The sequence below is a fragment of the Seriola lalandi genome, unplaced genomic scaffold (assembly GCF_002814215.2).
Source record: "Seriola lalandi dorsalis isolate HSWRI2012SDOR001 ecotype SW California unplaced genomic scaffold, Sedor1 jcf7180002054972, whole genome shotgun sequence".
NCBI lineage: Eukaryota > Metazoa > Chordata > Actinopteri > Carangiformes > Carangidae > Seriola > Seriola lalandi.
Genome location: NW_019525660.1, coordinates 4,842,094 through 4,861,248, shown reverse-complemented (window position 1 = coordinate 4,861,248; position 19,155 = coordinate 4,842,094). Strand labels below are relative to the sequence as shown.

The 19,155-nt window shown below is 40.1% G+C and overlaps 1 protein-coding gene across 2 annotated transcripts in view; it reads left to right on the top strand.

The window, feature by feature from the left end:
• LOC111648275 (solute carrier family 4 member 11-like) overlaps positions 1-18,020 on the top strand; it is a 24,547-nt gene extending 6,527 nt beyond the window's left edge. For both annotated transcript variants that reach the window (XM_023398115.2, XM_023398116.2), the window contains exons 2-20: positions 4,168-4,218; positions 5,041-5,136; positions 5,630-5,673; positions 6,035-6,254; positions 6,379-6,460; positions 6,716-6,839; positions 7,333-7,542; positions 9,069-9,153; positions 9,309-9,434; positions 9,626-9,739; positions 10,673-10,805; positions 11,119-11,192; positions 11,852-12,131; positions 13,790-13,896; positions 14,255-14,420; positions 14,665-14,838; positions 15,472-15,667; positions 16,141-16,310; positions 17,192-18,020. In XM_023398115.2, the coding sequence (XP_023253883.1) occupies positions 4,168-4,218; positions 5,041-5,136; positions 5,630-5,673; positions 6,035-6,254; positions 6,379-6,460; positions 6,716-6,839; positions 7,333-7,542; positions 9,069-9,153; positions 9,309-9,434; positions 9,626-9,739; positions 10,673-10,805; positions 11,119-11,192; positions 11,852-12,131; positions 13,790-13,896; positions 14,255-14,420; positions 14,665-14,838; positions 15,472-15,667; positions 16,141-16,310; positions 17,192-17,258 (2,519 nt within the window). In that variant the 3' untranslated portion in view covers positions 17,259-18,020. The remainder of the gene's footprint in view (positions 1-4,167; positions 4,219-5,040; positions 5,137-5,629; positions 5,674-6,034; positions 6,255-6,378; positions 6,461-6,715; positions 6,840-7,332; positions 7,543-9,068; positions 9,154-9,308; positions 9,435-9,625; positions 9,740-10,672; positions 10,806-11,118; positions 11,193-11,851; positions 12,132-13,789; positions 13,897-14,254; positions 14,421-14,664; positions 14,839-15,471; positions 15,668-16,140; positions 16,311-17,191) is intronic.
• The last annotated feature ends 1,135 nt before the right edge of the window (positions 18,021-19,155 follow it).

The following is a 19,155-nucleotide window of genomic DNA, read 5'->3' as shown; positions in this document are numbered from 1 at the left end:
ATTGCCCCTTCTCAATGTACTGCTGGTCAGTCCACCTGCTCTGCTATCACTTTGGAAAATCTCAGAAAGGTGGTAAAGAACCTCTGCAGATTCACCAGCTCTATATCCACACTGCATATTTTAAAATTAAAATTAAAGTTGCCTGTGCACTGATGTTGTAACTACAGAGAGCTTTTTGCAATCTGACACATTTCAGTCAGGTTTCAGAGACAGCCACAGTACTGAAACTTCTTGAGGTAATTCATGATTTATGAGCTAACAGTGACAATAGTAAAGTTTCTATGTTGGTATTATTAAATTTGAGTGCAGTGTAACATTTTAATTGAGAGGCTTGAGAAGTGGATATGACTTTCAGTACTTGAGTGTGTTGCACCCTATTTAAAGGGACAAAAAGTTTTGGTGTCTCCTGGGAACTTTGTCTCTAAAAATGTCCCTCAGGGGTCAATACTTGGTCCACTGCTCTTAAGTCTGTGTGCGTTACCTTTTGGCCACATAATGCTATCATCACTATGCCGGTGACACACAGTTACACCTGTCCCCAGGACACTTAAACCCTGTCAAATCACTGGTTAAACGACATAAACACTTGCCAACCTCAACTGCTTTTGTCATTTAAAGACTATCTAGAGTAAAAAAAGACTTCTTGACTCAGGCAGATGCAAAAAAACTTGCACATGCATTTATTTCTTGTCATCACTGGTCTACCTAAAGACAGTGGGCAGATACAGCTAATCAAAAATGCTGTTGCCAGAATCCTAACAGGTAAAAACAGATTTTGACCACATCATACCTTACCTCTCTGCATTGGCTACCAGTTAGTTTCAGAGCTGATTATACTCACAACACCTCTCTAACTTAGTCATTCAGCACGTCGTCTGACTCCGGCCTTTTAATTGTTGGGCTGTTTGAATGCCTTGGCAAATTACATTAGATGTGCTCCAACATTAACAGTGTTTCCTTCCTGTTTTCAGACTGGGCTGGTTGCTTGTATGCGTGCATGTTTATGTATGTATATGCTACATATACATGTTATTGTTTTGTTCTGATTTTAACATCAAACACATTTAATCTCCACTGCTGTGCTATAGATTTTGCTTTGCTTTCTTTTTGAAACACATCAGCCTCTCAGAGGATTAGTACCATATGTCACACAAACATATTTAATGTCTAAATGAAAAAAGCAAAGACATGTACTTTGGCTAGTAAAGAATGACTTGTGTGACTGCGGTTACTGTTGGTCCAGTGATCATATCCACCATGGTGTTTAAACAAACATCAGGCCGTCTTTGAGGTGTTGGAGTGGAATGAGCTGTGGTTCCTCCTTCCTGTTATTTGCTTTATTTCAATAAATGAATGTGTACATTGTGACCTACAGTGTATACACTTTTGATGATACAGCTGTGTGCAACCACCATGGTCAAACTGGGTCTTGATAAGATTGACAGAGCTTTAGCAGTAGATATAAAAGTTTAAAATATTTTGTAGCACAAAACAGTTTTATTACAAAGCACAAAATTGAAAAGCAGATCCTAATATTCAAAAGAAAAGCTTCAATGACACCTTACTTTTATGGACACCATGTCCTGTCTCCTGTCTGCCAGTTTGACCTCGCACAGTTCAACAGTTCAACAGAGTTTTCAGCTTTGTAGCTCGGAGCAGTTGTTTCCAAAGACCCAACAAGGATTCTTCTGTTTCCTATTGCTCAAGGACATCCTCTGCCAACAGATAGCAGGATGGCAGGGATTAATAAAACACCCCTTAGGCTTTAAGTCAGCTCAAGAGGAGGATAAGGGAGAAATGAATAAATTATAGTGTGACCGTGCTTTTTTGGGAACGTAAACAGTTACGTTTTTGCTGACTGAGATCCAAATACACACATCTAACCCATTGCATTGCTTTGCGAGCTACTATAACCCAAGAGCTAGTGGTGAAGAGATGCTTTATATGAAGAGCTGTCACCTCAAATCACATTTGATTGGATAAATGAATGTATACAAACCATATAAAATCTGGAATTGCATCACAACATTCACCAAAAGCTGTTCTGCAGTAGAGAACAAACAGGGCCAAGGGGTTGGAAAACACACTATTTTTAGGATTAGCTTCAGTGTCAAAGTTGCACCTTGTGGGAAAATGCAAGGCTTGACTTATACTCCTGTCACTGTCAACACCATCAGACTGCACCGTAAGCATGAGGAAGTTAGCCCGCCGGCCAGGGGAAACCCACAGGCATGAGCCACGGTAACCCACTGACCTGCAGAAAGACTGTAAAATATCATGTCTGACAGATTTTACTGTAGCAGTCAGTACAGACTGAACTGTGATGGGTAGAGAAGAACAGGTGAATGTTCCCACACTAACTCTCCTGTCAATTTTTGAAGCACAAATGTCATTTAGGCCTTCACGGGGGTTTTACTGCTGGACCTGATGAGAGTCAGCCTCTAACGTCGATCCCGGTGCTGATAAGATACAGTCAAGAGGATTTACAATAAACTTGACATTTGTCTTTATGAGACAAGACCATAAAGCAGACTAAATCATGCTCCCCACACCCGGCTCCGGTACAAACAGCTCATTGCACAAGCTGTGAGGCACCCTGTTGTCTGTACCGAATCCTGTGAAGAGGGGGAGGCCTGGGAATGTTTCGTTTAATCTGCTTTGAGATATAGCCTTGCCCGGGAGCCCCTGGAGCCAAACTCTGCCTCAGGCAAGGAAAAGCTCATCCGTATAGCTGCAGCAGTGTCTCACAGACACATGACCGCCTATACAAACATCAGACACAGCTGGTGTCAGATTTTTGTTGTAACTGAGAGTGAATGGGTTGTTACATTTTATTGTCTTCTTCAGTATCACCATATGGCATCTACTGTCTTTAATTTACACCATATAAAGTGTCACGTCACTTTAAAGGTTTAAAGGTCCTTAAGGTCTGATGAGAGTCAACAAACAAACAAACAGCTTTTTAGTTTTAAAATTTAATTTCTGATTACAAATCTCCATGTGTGACAGGAGTAGATATTTTCCTGCAGGCTAGAAACCTGCTGGTGAAAGCAGACTGTTTTTGTCACGCAAAGTTGTAAAGTAGAAGAAGCAACAGGGTCAAACTGTGTCAGTCCACATGGAGTCCAGTTTCACACAGTTTTATCACCATGTGCTGGTCAATTTAACTGAGTCAAACATCTCCATGAAAACATATTAAACAGCAGTACTGCAATGGAGGGATTTGAGTGCTTTCATTCATGTGCTAATATTTAAAATGTCATGGTGTTAGTGTGGCTTGGTGGGCTAAGGGTTTAAAGCAATATGCTTGTCTTGACTTGACTTGTATTTCTTTTCCCATCTCTCTACTGTTGACTCTCAACTATGGACATAAAATATATATATATATATATTTTAAATTGTGTGGTTTCACTGTGAAAGGCTTCTTCACAGTGCCAGAAAAAAAAGTGGTGGGATCAGCCACATAAATACTCACCATATGTATGATTTTAAAAGTGAAGCACACAACACTCCTCCCAGGTTGCTAAACCCCCCCCCGATCTCACATCACCTCTGCTGTCACATTGTACAGAGGATGATAAGGACAGAACATGGATTTGGGTTGTGGATTAAATCTCAAAATTAAAGCTGCAATAATCAATAATTTTATATTAATGTGACAGAGGCCGCTCGTAGTGACAAACCCACAAATTAGCTCTTTTTTAGCATCTTTTAGCACATTGTTTTGGTTAAACGGCCCCTGCAAATTGACTGTTTGGGTTTATCTCACTGCCCTCATCTGTGTTGCTTCCAGATGCAGCAGGAAGCTGTTTTCATTAATAAATCTCTGAATACTCATTACCATTTAGCAACGACTCCAGACGAATGCTAATGTTGCTCAGAATCTGCTCCATGTGTAAATAAACCAATGTTTGCCAACATGTTCGCCACGTCAGATTTATAAGGTGATAATATATCAGCATTGATTTTACAGCTTGTTGTGCTGCCTCCAAGTGGTGAAAAGTCCATTTACTGTTTAAAAGCCAAAACTATTAATTGACAAAATTCTGACTTTTCTTTATTCTGCAAGAGTAACTGATTGCATTTTATAAGACTCTACCCTTTCCATAATGTGGCTGGTACTTTAGCAAGTCAATAAATATCATTTTTGTCTTTTCTCCCCCACAGAAGCTCCATCCACAGGGAGGTCCAAGAATGGATACGTTTTCCAAGAGATGGGTGCGTAGCTGCAGTAACACATATCTAACTTACTTGCATTTCTCAGCATGGATCCTGCTCCTTTATGTACTTCATATGATCGGCATTGCAAACATAAATAATTTTTTTCCCCCTTTAGGGACCTGGAGATAACACACGTTAATTTATTGCAGCAGTTATTTATGCTAATGGCAACGTTTCTTGCTGCTCACTGATGACCCATTTCACATGCTGGTGAGCACAGCAAGTCCCATCGCTGAGTGTTGAGAGGTTAATTAATGGGTAAATAACGAAGCAGATGATCTCTGAGTCAATGATGGGAAGAGGGAATATTCATAGCTCCAAGCTTTGCTCATGAAGGGTTAAGGTTAATTCTCTAATTCCGCGGCTGGTTCCTCTCAGTTCATAAAACTCACAGTCATATTTATCTTCTATACAATGAAGGAATTTACGAGGGGCTGCTATTGTTATATTGCTGCATGTCTGGTTTAAGGTTTTTTTTTATTGTGCTTCTCTCCCTCCCTCTTGCTGTGTGCTTGTCAACAGATGGCAGAGTGGTGGGAGGGCAAAATAAATTGTCCCTTACTGGAGACACTGTTAATGTGGCTAGCATAGCATCATAACCTTGACACAAAGAACATTTTTATCTCAGTGTGGCTTATCGCAGTCAGGCAACGACTGAGGCTGCAAAATGGCCTTTATTATTGCTGTTTATTTTATGTGGTTCACGTTGTTGTAAAGTGAATTTGAACAAAGCACAAAGCAGTTATCCTGACATAGAAAGTACTCAGTTGAATCTACAGCGCTGTATGTAACAGATAAATATTTATGCTTTATCCACAGAGCTGCAGGATGGGGAACAGGAGGATTGTGGGCAAGAATTGCCTGTCACTCACAAGGGCCACATCTATGAAAACCAGATCCAGATCGGTCTTTCTGGTGTGTGTGTGTGTGTGTGTGTGTGTGTGTGTGTGTGTGTGTGTGTGTGTGTGTTGCTACATATTATGCTTAAACATGTGTGCAATTTGTTCTAAGAATAAATATAAAATTCCATCATTCAACTATTAAGATTAACAACATCACAGTGATTGGCTATTAGGTTGTTTCGTACTCTAGTGACTTTCATCGGCTGAGAATAATTTGCAGCCTCTGCAATTAGGAAATCGTGAGTGCCAGCTCTGATTCACTGAGCCAGGGTAACTGAGACATGAACTTCATGGACATGAACTGGCAGCTAGTGCTCCCTATTAACTGTTATTCGCAAGAGAACTACTACTATACTTTAGTTAGTGCCATTGATAACTTCAAAAATACAAAGAAATGATACAGTAGGGATCAGGGCAGAGATATGGTGTTGAAGAATCAAACAGTGTGTGCAAGTAAATATTTAGTTGTTTTATTTCCTTGTGTTTCTCTCTTTTATTATTTGCAGATCCCGAGGGCGCAGGATTTGGGCTTTTAAATACAACAAGAAAAGTAAGACTTTTCATTTATGTGTTATGCCATAATCATTCATGCAGAACAGCTGCATTTTACAGCTTCTTGTACATTTTTTACCACTGAATATCTGGCCCACAAAAGACTTTGCTGTTTTTTTGAACCGCTCCATCAACTGTATGTTGGTTTGGTTTTGTTATGGCTCCCAGCACCACTGTTACTAAATGAGAACTGTGCTACATTTTAAAGCATCAGTTTTGCGCTGGGAGGAATGTGGGGGTTTAGAGCGACTGCTGGGCACCGGACAAAATCAGAAAGCGAGCTTTTAACATTTCACCTATTTGCACCAGGACATAATTACACCATCAATCAAATTCCCCTTGTTCTTGGCTCTCACCAGTATGTGAAGCCGATGAACTTCCAGGAGGAAGTGCGAGCCCACAGAGACCTGGACAGCTTCCTGGCCCAGGCAAGCATCCTTTTGGACGAGAAAGCTGCCACTCTGGACGAGGTCCTGAGGCGAATGTTAACCCATGTGGTGGAGGACGGCCTCGGGAGCTGTGACGTGGATGAGGTCATGAACTCATTGTTCACAGACGCTGGAGGAAAGGAGTTCAATGGTGAGTAAAACATTTTAGAAGTACATTTGAAAACACCTTTACATGAAGTGTGTGTTTGAAAGGCTGCTTGACATATCAAAAGTAAAGCTTTTCTGGCTGATCACTGCATTTTTATGCTTCACAGTTCACCTTCTGTCAGAGACCATTCAGGGTGTGACTGCTACCTCCACTGGCATTCGATACCAGCAGTCTTGGCTTTGTATTCTGTGAGTTTACCTCCAATAATATTGCTGTGAAATAGAGCTATTTTAACCAGTTCTTTAAGATTCCACATCAGTAGTTTGTGGTGATTTCCCTCCTGAGTTCAGTTGCCAGAACAAGGGCAAAAAACACAAAAACTCTATTCATGGAAAAGTAATGTGTAGGGGAGTCTTTGACTTATACCTGCCAATACAGAATGCCGCACAATCAATCATTTATGCATCATCAATTCAAAATAAATATTTTTTCTATCAACTCAGCTCCAATTTGAGGAGCCTGCAGAGACGTCACGTCTGTGTCGCCCGCCTGGAGAGGACGCAGAACTGGGGAGTCAACTGCTGCGAGGCTCGCTACGTCATCCTTATCCTGGCCCCTCCCAGAACAGTAATTCTATTCAAAACATTTTTTCTTCTGTTGGTAGCTGAAAATAATTAGTTGAACTACAGAAAATAGTGATAATAAACTGAATATCTTTGGATTCTGTGTTCCTTAGTAAAAAACGTTAATTTGATGGCATGTAGCTGCTTGTTATGAGCATCTTACACAATTGTTGGACAAGTTAGAACGGAGCTAATGAAAGTTCAGCAGATTAATTAATAATTAAAACAATTAGCTGTACTCAAGTGCATTCTGGGAGACTGCATGACTTTGGTTTGAGGTTTGGATCTGGCTCCGTCACCTTTACCCACATGCTTTCTGCAACACTGAGCACATCTGCCACCAAATGTTTACAAATCTGTGAGATCATGAAACTTAAAAGCTGTATTGAATCTCCCAGCCAGCGCGTCTGAGCTATTCCAGAAATTGACTGAGACTGATACTTAGAATGTAGGTTAAAAAAACATATCTCTTTAATTTTCTCATCATACCTTTTCAGAAAAGCACCAAGACTGCCGTCGAACTGGGTAGAACATTTGCCACGATGTTCTCTGACATTTCCTTCAGACAGAAGCTTCTGGAGGCCAAGACCCAGGAGGAGTTCAAACAGGAGCTGGTCTACCAGCGACAGCAGCTCTCTATAGTCAGCGAGAAGCCGGTCGTAGAGGAAGTGGAGGATTCAGATCCACGTAGAGGCAAATCTCTTAAGGTGTGAAAGAAGAGGGAAAGTTGCTGATGTAAAATAGACATATTGGCTCAGTGCTAAATTCATTCAAGTTAATATAACATGTGCAGTAAGTCATATAAGAACAATGGTGATGCCAAAAAGCATTTACCTAGAAAAGCTAATATACAATACGGAAATACAACTCTACCTAACAAAACGTACTCACTTGGAAAAACCAACATTTATACTCTACTGACTGTTAAGCACATGTGGAGACCACCCTGGTGTTTTCCCACTCCATCCAGGCACATAAAGATGCGGTGCAGTAAAGTAGTTGAGTCTGATTATCTGATTATCCTGTTTCCACACTCTATCAGTCAGGCCGGTGGAATGAGAAGCAGCTGGGCAACAGACTAGAAAAAGCTGCCAAGTCGGCCATGGTGCTGGCAGCAGAATGTGTGCAGCTCCATGTAATGATAAAAGTGCTTCATTATGTGCAGTGTTTAAATTAAGAGGAAATGTGTGTGTGTGTTCTGCAGTGGGCTGGAGAAGAGGGAACAGCCAAATACGGCCCGACACAAAAAGCATCATGTATTTAGGTTGTAAAAGGTTGTGGCTACACCTGATGTTTGAAAACAACATGTAAGTGTAGGTTCGCTGCCGCCACGACAAGCTCTTAACCTAATCTGCGAGTCCAAAATTGTATGACGCAAAAACAGGAAATATATGCCAGTTTTAAAAATTATTTATTAAACTCATTCAAATGTATGATAATGAATGCATTTTTGAATGAATTTTTTTCAGGTTATGAAATATTTTACCGACTTCTCTTACTCCCAAAAGTTAAAGTCAGATGAATTTTTCAGCATAAGGTTGTGCTCAAACCACCTTCAGCACTATGGGAGGAAAAAGGTCCCACAGTCACATCAATGGGACCGCTGCGTCAGCACAGCAGGGGTCTTAATACTGATTCCAGCAGACTCTCTACTCCAGCAAAAAAGTTGAAGCTCCCTCGACTTAGTGTCAGCTCAGCCAGTCTTAACTTTGATGTTTTCATTACCACAAATTTGGAATGATGTACTGTATGAAAATCAGGACAAGAATGTTAAGTGGAGCTTTTTGTAATGGACCAGTTTGGATTTGAAGGTTCGGCTGATGCACTCTAATTCTTAGTTAGGTGCCGTGCACTTTCAAAGCACATGACAACCGTCTGACGCAATCTTATTACCCTGATTAAATCTTGTACCGTAAGGACAAAGCAAAGTTGTCTACTTTGTTGTAACACTTGCTCTATGGTGGTGGGAGGAGGCCTCTATCAATGCTGTTCCACCAGTTACTGGATGTGATGCTCCTGCGCTCATCATGACACAAATTTATGCGAATTTAAGCGCACTGACAAAAGATGAAAATTCTTTGATTCTATGCTTCCATTAGAGAGCTCTCCAACTGGTCACACCACTTGAGTTTTTACTATGTGACTAAGTATTGCTCCCTGAACTAAGTACAGTCCTTCACACTGTCTGACGCTTCTCAGTGGCCCTGACTAAATTCTGTCATTTTCCTCACAGTGCAAAGATTTCTTCAAAGCCGGTAAAGGTGTTTATGATGACCTCCGTCGCAGACTCCCCCTCTACCCGTCAGACTTCACAGATGGTATTAACAATATCTTGTAATCCTGCTGCCTAAAGTGGGCATATGTCTGTTTGGCTGATTTGTTACTGCTACAAAATCGTAAAATGTCTTATTTAAAGCCATACACTTTATGTTGGTTGTTAAATCTTTAATAACCCTTTAAATAATCCATCAAGGTATAACTGGCAAGGACCGCTGTCTGCTGAAGTACACCACCACTGCTATTTTCCTCTACATTGCCATTCTACTGCCTGCTATTGCCTTTGGCTCATTGAACGATGAAAGCACAAGAGGAGAGATAGGTACGGACGTCGGTCTTTATTGTCTTAAACTGCAACATCCATCCTACAACTGTATTATACAACTATTTCACTTAACAAGTATGTGAGCAAGGCTGGAGAAAGAAAACAAAGCAGTACAATGTGATGCAGACCTGTGTCAAACAACTTTCAACAACACCTTTAACTTTAGTTTGTTTTGTCTTTTTTGACAGATGTTCAGAAGACCATTGTTGGCCAGAGCATTGGAGGAGTTATCTATTCTTTGTTTGCTGGCTCACCGCTTGTCATTCCACTGACCACTGCACCACTGGCCATCTTCATAAGTGGTGTGTGTTGTAAAAGGTTATTTTATTTGCTAATGGGTAATACATTTCTAATGCATTGAGATGTATTAGTTTCCCCAAAAAACACTAAAGGAATCAATTTTATATGCAATTCAATTAAAATTTGAGGCTCATCATTAGTCAGCATCAAAAAACTAAAGGGAGATCACCCAACAGGTCACTCAATGTAGCCTCCATCCACCTCCCTTGGTTTTCTGATGGTGCTTGAGCATTTAATAGATTTGCATTAACATTTAATCAAATGTCGCTGACAAAGATGAATCAACAGAGAATCATGACCCAAATCTGCAGCTCTGCAGAGTCTTAGCAACTTTCGGCTTGTTTTTTTGTTTGGTTTAACAACATATTTCCTGTACAGTTCTGTCGTGCTGCTCATCAACATCATTTCCAACTGCGGCAGGCAGCTGTTATAAACCCCCTGTACATGCAGTGCTGCGCAACAAATGGCTGATGGCTGGGAAGTGAATACTGAATTTGAATTCATCACGTCTCAAAAAACTCGGCCTTTAAATTAATGAGAATGTTGTTCTATGTCTACTGGATGTGTATTAAAGCATCTGTCTGCTGACGTGTTATTCATAATAGCTGTATAAACCAGTAATTTGTCAGGGTTGTGTGTGCAAGCACAATTTGTTTTTATCTGGTGGGCAAAAATTGTTTAATGCAGCTTTAAACCTTCGAACCGTGTTGCATTTGCTGCATCAGATTCAGTTTAACTTATAGCTGTAATTAGTAAGAGATTTCATCAGACGAAGAAGACCTGCTTAGGCGCTCTGTCCTTCTACCTGTAAGTGGATATTTACAACAGCATCCAGAACAATGGTTGATTAAACAATGTGGTAGTAGTGTAGAAGTAAATCTACTGTGACACTGCTATTAGTGATGAGATTGTGTTTGTGTCTTTATGTTTTATAGTCATCAGGGGCATCTGCGATGACTACGACCTTGACTTCGATGCTTTCTACGCCTGCATCGGTTTATGGAACAGTTTGTTCCTCATCCTCGGAGGTTTATTCAATGTCAGCCTGCTGATGAAACTCTTCAAACGGTGAATACACAACACCACTCTCAGACATTTGTTACTATGGCATTTCACAGACAGAAACCCCCATACTTGTAATATATGTAAGCAAGCACTGAACCGTGTGGCCGCGCGCTGAGCTGAGGCCACTGATAAGACACGTGTTAAGACGTTCTGTTTTCAGCCATAATCATTAATATTGTTTAATGTACACCACTGCTATTTCAGCCATCATTTTGACTTTAAAGCACTGTTATGTCTGTGCCTGTATAAAAAAAAAACTGTTTGAATATAACATGAGTGATCACGCCATGCTTCTTTTATTTCCATTATCTCCCAGCTCAACAGAAGAAGTCATTGCATTGTTCATCTCCATAGCATTTGTCGGGGATGCAGTGAAAGGCACCATTAAAAGTGAGTCAAGCCAAGGTCGGATTACACTTAACAGGTTTTGAATGCTTCTGCAGCAAAGCTATGCCTCCACACTGCAGGGGAAACATCCTGTCTGTCATCTTTTACTGTTAATGTAGCCCAGCAAATACACATATCCATCATGGAGTCTTCAGAGGAAAGACAAGCATAAAATCAAACTAGACCCCCCTGTGTGTTGTGTTGTAATTTTAATATGGTTGAGTCTTTCACATTGCGTCTGTTTAGAGCTTTTTCACAAGGGCTTATCAGAAGAGAGTAAATAAATGAATGAGCATATGGTGGATTCTTTAGAGCTTTCTGCCTTTCTCTTTCAACCTCAGGCTGCTGTAGTTTTCCGCCAAACTCAACAAACTGAGCAAAGCTTGAATACAGTGCACTACTCAAAAGGCTGAACATTGCCTGGAAATACACTGAGGATGGCAACGTAAAAGAGAATTATATTAATGAGGTTCTATGACATGTATGAGGAAACCCAGTGTAGTGTGAAATGGACATAAAGGTGTTGTTTTTATATTATATTCTTAAGACTAAACAAGTACTGTAGATTATGTTACAAGTGAGATTAAATACACTCATGTTGAGCTTTCTAGTCATTGCCCAGTGTAATCACCTATTCCTCCCTCTTTACTCCCTCTTGCCAGTTTTTGAGCACTTCTACCAAGGGCCCATACTAGCAACCACTAACAGCACGTTGGTGCTTCAGCAGATAAATGAGATTCTGGAGATGACAAAGAACCAGACAGGAAACACGCTCGGGCATCATAATGAGACTGGTTCTCTGGCGGGACATGCTGAAGGACACGCGTCAGTCTTCCTGCCTGAGTCTTTGGTGCTGTGCACAAGAGAAAGGCCCATCCTCTGTCTGCTGCTCATGTTGGGGACTCTGTGGCTGGGTTACGCCCTCTACCTTATTAAGAGGAGGTATGTTCACTTACTATACCTTAAAGGAATACTTACTCATTTTTGGAAATGTGCTTCCTTTCGTGACAGAAGTTAATGGGAAGATTGATGACACGAATATCAGTATGACTAATATTAAGGAGGTCAGTGTCCCTGGCTAAGAACTCTGTCTGCTACACTAAGCTGAAGAGCTGCTGGCTATAGCTTCATATTCACCAAACAAACATGACAGCAGTGTCCATGTTCTCATCTAACTCTCTGCAAGACAGCAATCACAATTTTCTTTACTTTTACTTAAGTGAAAGCAGCAGTGCGACAGTGTAAAATTAGCACATTATCCCAAGTAGAAAGTCAGGCTTTGAAAGCAGCATTATCCATAAACTGTACTTACAGCCTGTAAGCCGGTCATAAGAAACTCATTCTGTGAATTTCGAACAATTTCAAACATTTTCAAGAACATCTTTTGGGAAACAGTGAATAAAATTAAATTTAAAGGAATCTATTAGAATATTAAAGAGTCTCAAATGTAAAAGTCCCTCTAATTATAAATACTGAACACACTGTTGGGGCAGTTTATCATATAATAATGCATCATATTTTCTCAACCATTAATTTGTTTTGAATGTAAAATCTTAATCTGAAATGTAACTAGGAACTACAGACGACTCTCAGACGACTGTGGCAGAATAAAAAGTACAATATTCCCCTTTGAAATACAGTGTGAGAACTGGTGGAAAATAACTACTTACTCCAGTATTGTACTTTATGTGCTTGTACTTCATTTGAGTAGTTATACTCATCTAAATCTAAGAAGAGAATTTTTTACTTTTTGTTCCACTTCATTTACTTGACAGCTGTAGTTACTAATTAATTGAGTTTCAGATTTTAATAAAACAACAATAACAAGCGTACAATGCTTTATTAAATAGCAAACACAACCACTCAACAGTATAGAAAAATTAGAATCAGCTCCAGCTCAGCCGGCTACCTTGAAATGCTGCTTACATGTTGATGCACCAGTAACGATAGTCCAATAGTTTTATAATATACAGTAACTCTGACAGAGAAAATCTGTGAAGTGAGTACTCGCACTGTAGTTTCATACATGGAGTACATTTTGCTGATAATATTTATGCACTTTTCCTGTCGTAAAATTCAGAGTGCAGGACTTACACATACTGTCGGACTACTACTTTTACTTCAGTAAAGGACCTGAACACTTCGACCACCACTGAGTTTAATTATAAAGTAGTGTAAGATGGAAATACGTTAAAATTAGACTACAGTGCTTGAGTAACTGTAATTAGTTACTTTCTACCTCTGCCTGTAGTAGCTGCATATTTATGCATATAACTTATATAAAGATAAGAACAAAACAAAAGAAATCACATCCTAGGAGTCAGACAGAAGGTTACAAATCAGGTACAATGATTTTCCCCATTCAGATATAATAATGTAATACATGAGGTAGATAAATGTGACTCTGACGATCTGTATTCCCATGTCTGACTCCTGGGATGTCATTGTTCTTTCCCTTCAGTGGCAAACTTGCAGTACTTGACATGGATAATATTTCAAACAATGAGAATACCTATTGTAAATACTGTAGTAAAACTTGTAAAATTTATTACATCACAGTTGCAAAAAACTGAAATAAGCGTCTCTTTGTTTTCCCATAGCCCGTATCTGAATGACAAGATCAGAGAGGTGGTGTCTGACTGTGCTTTGCCTATCTCTGTGGTGATATTCTCCTTCATTGGCTCCTACCTTTTCCTTGACATACAGCGTGAGTACAGAGCTTTCAAAATAAAAGAATTGATAGAAGAGTACCCTTGAGATTTAAAGTCACAACCTTGGTGCAGAAAACCTTACACTGTTCATAAATCCTCTTTTGAAGGGAAATATTTGTTTCCACTGAGCTATCAACCCAGTGTGTGTTCTCATTCAATGCGGGTCAAGGACAGTGGCTATTTGAAATACTGTTTAAAAAAAATACAAAGTGTACTAGCAGGAGAGATTACTATTCAGGCATTTCTTTTATCATCGTAGGTTCATCTTTATTTTTTGTAACTTAAAAATGTATTCAAACTCTATTTGAGATGTTTCTATTTAGTTTTCTGTTTTCTATAAATCTCCCGTTCCAGTCCCTGTTTTCAGTGTCCACGATGGCCCAATCTTCAACTTCCCTCCTTTTGAAAAGCTGTCAGGAATGAACACACTGAGCGCAGTCGGGCTGGGTTTTCTACTCGCATTGCTCATCTTTATCGACCAGAACATCGTCATCTCCCTCACACACGTACCAGAACACAAGTAAGACCCCTATTTCATATTGGCAAATCAATGACAACAAATTTAACACAAATTGTGCTGTAATATATTTCTTTATAGCAATTGTTGTTTATTTTATAAATATCTCAGTGGCTCTATTGTATCTTCACGTCCATTTGTACTGGCAAACGGATCCAGTTATAGCTCATGAATAAGAATAGAAGTACTGCGGCTGTCTTTCATTGACAAACCACTTGAAGCTCGTGTCTGTGAACGTCTGTACCAGGTTGCTAAAAGGCACAGCGTTCCACTGGGACTTAATGCTGACTGGCTTCATCAACATCCTCATGTCCTGTCTGGGGTTGCCATGGATGCACGCAGCCTTCCCACATTCCTCCCTGCACGCCCGTCAACTGGCCAAAGTGGAACAGCACGTAGAGAACGGACACCTCTACACGACGTGAGTAAAGTTAAAACAAGGACAAAAAGCAAGTAGGGTGTTGAAAGACAGCAGCTAGACACCGGTGTGTTTGCACCCTTTTTCAGCCTCTCTTTGGAGGTTTTGTAAGATACTGAACAAAAGAACTAAACAGTTATTTAGTGAAGTGACCTTATCAATAAAGTGTAGTTTGTGATGCTTTTGCTGCATCTATTTCAAAACTAATTATAAAAAATATTTGAATTCAATCTATGAGCTCCACTGAAAACAACATAGTTGAGTTTGACAGTTCATGCTTGACCGTGGAAACAGCAGTTAACAAAGCAACCTCAACTCAAGGCCCACGTACTCACAGATTCTGGAGCTTTTGACCATATCACACACAGTAATCTTTATCAGCAAGATACATCTATGGGGTCACAAGAAAGAATGAATTTCACTTACAAAACAATCTAAGAAGGAAAAATCACTCTTTGGTTGACAGTCATGTGGACACACTGAGGCCATAACCTGTGATTAGGGTTTAAAATAGCCACTGCTCCATTTGAAGGGGTCAAAAGCTAAAAAAGGTTGGTAACCTCTGCTCTACGGTATGAAATACATGCTCTTTTATCACATAATAAGTGCACTTTTCTCTGCCTGTGTGTCCTACAGTATCGTCAGTGTGAAGGAAACACGTCTGACCTCACTGGTGGCCAACATCCTGATCGGCCTGTCTGCCTTCATGCTGCCCATTCCTCTGCAGTGGATCCCCAAGCCCGTCCTCTATGGCCTCTTCCTCTACATCGCAGCCACTTCACTTGATGGGAACCAGATGGTGGACCGCATGGCCCTGCTGCTTAAGGAACAGGTGAGCAAGAAGGAAATTAAGTGTGGTGTGATTGGTTGCTCTGTTTGCTAATAGTCAGTATGTCTGTTTGTATCTCTTTTGTCTTGCTCTTGTTTAATAGTTGTCAATTAAACTACACATGGTGGCAGGGTTTGTGGAGCGAGTGAAATGAGTAGAAAATATATCATATTAGTAACACGATAATAATGAAAAGTATCTGGTCACAATATGAAGAGCAGCTGATAAAAATGAGAATATTTTTGTGATGGTGGCAGAAACACACTTCCAAAAAAAATCTGAATTTGAACAAATGGCAAAATTATTAAGACACAGCGAAATTAGTAACAACGGGTGTATTTTTACATCAAATTCTTTCTCTTACAGTTCTAATACACTTTGGACACTCCACATTTAGTTTAGTAAAACTTATTATAAAGGAAAATGTCACTTAAAGCATCTTTTTAACCATATTACTTTTCCACTTCTCTGTGTAGACATCGTATCCTCCCACCCACTACATCCGCCGTGTGCCTCAGAGGAAGGTCCACTACTTTACAGGGCTGCAGATGATCCAACTGATCATCCTGTGTGCCTTTGGGATGTATCCTCTGCCCTACATGAAGATGGTCTTCCCCCTTCTCATGATCCTGCTTGTCCCTGTCAGGTGAGTTGACCCACACCAACAGGGGGCAGAGTGAGACCAGGGAAACCAACACATACTACAATGTCTGCACAGAACTGACATTAATCTGACATTCATGCTGAGCTGTTTTGAAAGGGACACTCCACTGATCTATTCACAGGGGGTACTGTCAGTGTAGACCCAGTTAGATAATGCATTATGTGGCTTTGGGGAAGCTTTCAAAAGGGTCTGAGAAAATACCCTAAGTGATAACATCAGTGTTACCTCAGCTTGAGGTTGGGAGAAATTTTTAAATGGAAAAGCCGTGATACAAATCGTGGGAGTGCAGTTTGAAACGGGTCGCTGTTTATCGGTCAGGAAGAGTCTGTAGAGAGACTCTGCCAGGTTGCATTAAACTGAAGAGAGTCGGGGTCTCCGACTCTACTGCATCAACCATTCATTTTAAATAAATCTCAAGTCCCCAAACCTATAGACGTGAAATATTAAATTGCTGAACTATCCCTTTAAGGAGTATAGCACAAAAAGGGTTTCCTAGGGTCTTGCATTACACTCACATTGTAGATCGTGGTGTAATTATTTAATTGTCAGAGGTGAAACGCACTAAGTACATTTACTCAAGTAAGTACAATCATGAGGTACTTGTACAGTACTTGGAGTATTTCCATCTCATGCCGCTTAATACTTCATTTCAGTATAAATTTTATTAATTTTTTTCCTCCACTAGATTTATTCAGCTTTAAGTATTTTTAGAGCTGTTAAATAAATAATCTGAAAGCTGAGAGTTGCTAATGTGTGGTAGTTGTTTTGTGGTTGTTTAAACACTGTCTAAACTGGTATTTTGTTTTTTCCATGTAAATAATACATGTGACTGTATCATGTGTTATCTCTGTGCGTTATCTCAGGACCAGCCTGCTTCCAAAAGTAATCGACGCCAAGTATCTGGATATCATGGATGCACAGCACATGTAGAAAACCGGAGCAACTCTATGAAAAGATTCATTTTCTCCAGCGGAAGGGAAACAGACTCAGAACTCAACAATTGTGTTAATAACTGAATGAAATGCATTTGGACTGCAAGATTTCAATGCAAGCACTCTACTGGTGACCGGATGACCATTTACACCTCTCATTTCCTCTCTCACCTTTGAACACAACCTTACTGTCAGTGTAGCTGACTTTAATATGTAAAAGTTCCTACATCTTTATTGCATTTAACAATATAATCATAACAGAGTTTCCTCTGTTTAGCTTCTCTTTTTTTACACACAAACACACACATCTGTGGTAACTGACAGGTGCATGAGTTAATGTCAGAGACATTTTTTCAAGTCATTTAATTTAAGCATCATCTTGTTTAATAGAAAGCTTCTTGGCTGGTGTCCTACCTGAGTTTAAAGTGATGTCGATGAGGTGAATAAGGATGTGGCACAAATCAGTGTACATAATTTTACCACTGTAGAAAATCCATTAATCCTGTAAGTGAGTGAAAAAAGGAATTTCTCACTGTTCTTTGGGCTTCTGAGGGCCAGATGTTAGCCTTTAATTAATGACACTAAAGCAAGATGTTGTATGATACATGTTACAGTTGCTCAGATGAGATAGACTGGTATTTTCATTTTGAGAAGACACATGACATGATGAAGTTTGTCATTATAAATGTAACTGGTTCTGTGCATTGCACTGTTGGGATTCAATCAAACTTGTGAAAAGAATAAAGCCCTTTAAAGGAAATGAATGAATGAACATTTCTCATAATACTGAACCTACTCAACATACAGTGGTTTCAGTTAGTATTCAGATCCCTTCCATTAGCTTCTGCTTGACTTTTATTTGTTGACTTATTGTTTTGTAGACTAAGAATGAAAGTAGAAACTGAAAAACTAAAATCTCTCCTTAACAAAAGACCCTTAATTCGGAGCTTTGTCGAAGCCCCTTTGGAAGCAATTACAACTTTGAGCCTTTTTAAGTCTCTACAAGCTTTGCACACCTGGATTTGGGTAGTTTATCACTTTTCTTCCTCACAGATCATCTGAAGCTCCATCAAATTGGTTGGGAAGCGTCGGTCAACTGCCATCTCCAGGTCTTTCCATGGATAGTCTATGGGGTTTAAGACAGGGCTTTGGCTGTTCCACTCAAGGGCAGTCAGAAGCCACTCCAGCGTTGTCTTGGCTTTGTGCTTTGGGTCATTGCTGTGCTGAAAGATGAACCGTCGGCTCGCTCTCAGGTTGTGTGAACTCTGGAGCAGGTTTTTTTCAAGGACCTCTTTGTGTTTGGCTGCATTCATCCTTCTCTCAATTCTCACTAGTCTCCCTGTCCCTGCTGCTGAGAAGCATCCCAAGCATCCAGCCAGACATAGTGTTTGGAGTTCTGCTCAAAGGGTTCAATTTTTGTCTCATCAGACCAAGGAATCATGGTCTCAGTCCATTAAATGTTTCAAACGGGCTGTCAAATGCTTTTTACTCAAAGTGGCCTCTGTCTAGCCACGTTATCATAAAGGCCTGATTGATGGAGTGCTGCTGAGAAGGGCGTCCTTCTGTCTGCATAGCACTTCTTAAAGCTCAGTTAGTGTGACCATTGGGTTCTTAGTCACCTACATGACCAAAGCCTTTCTTGCCACATTACTCAGTTTGGCCAAACGGCACACTCTAGGTAAAGTCCTGATGGCTCCAAACTTCTACCATTTCACAATTATTGAAGCCACTGTGCTGCTGGGAACACTCAAAAGATTTAGAAATGGTTTTATATCCTTGTCCAGATCTTTGCCTCACCGCAATGTCATCATGGAGGTCTACAGAGAATTACTTGGATTTCATGGCTGTAGTTTGGTTTGTGTCCTGACATGCAGTGTAGATTAAGGGACCTTATA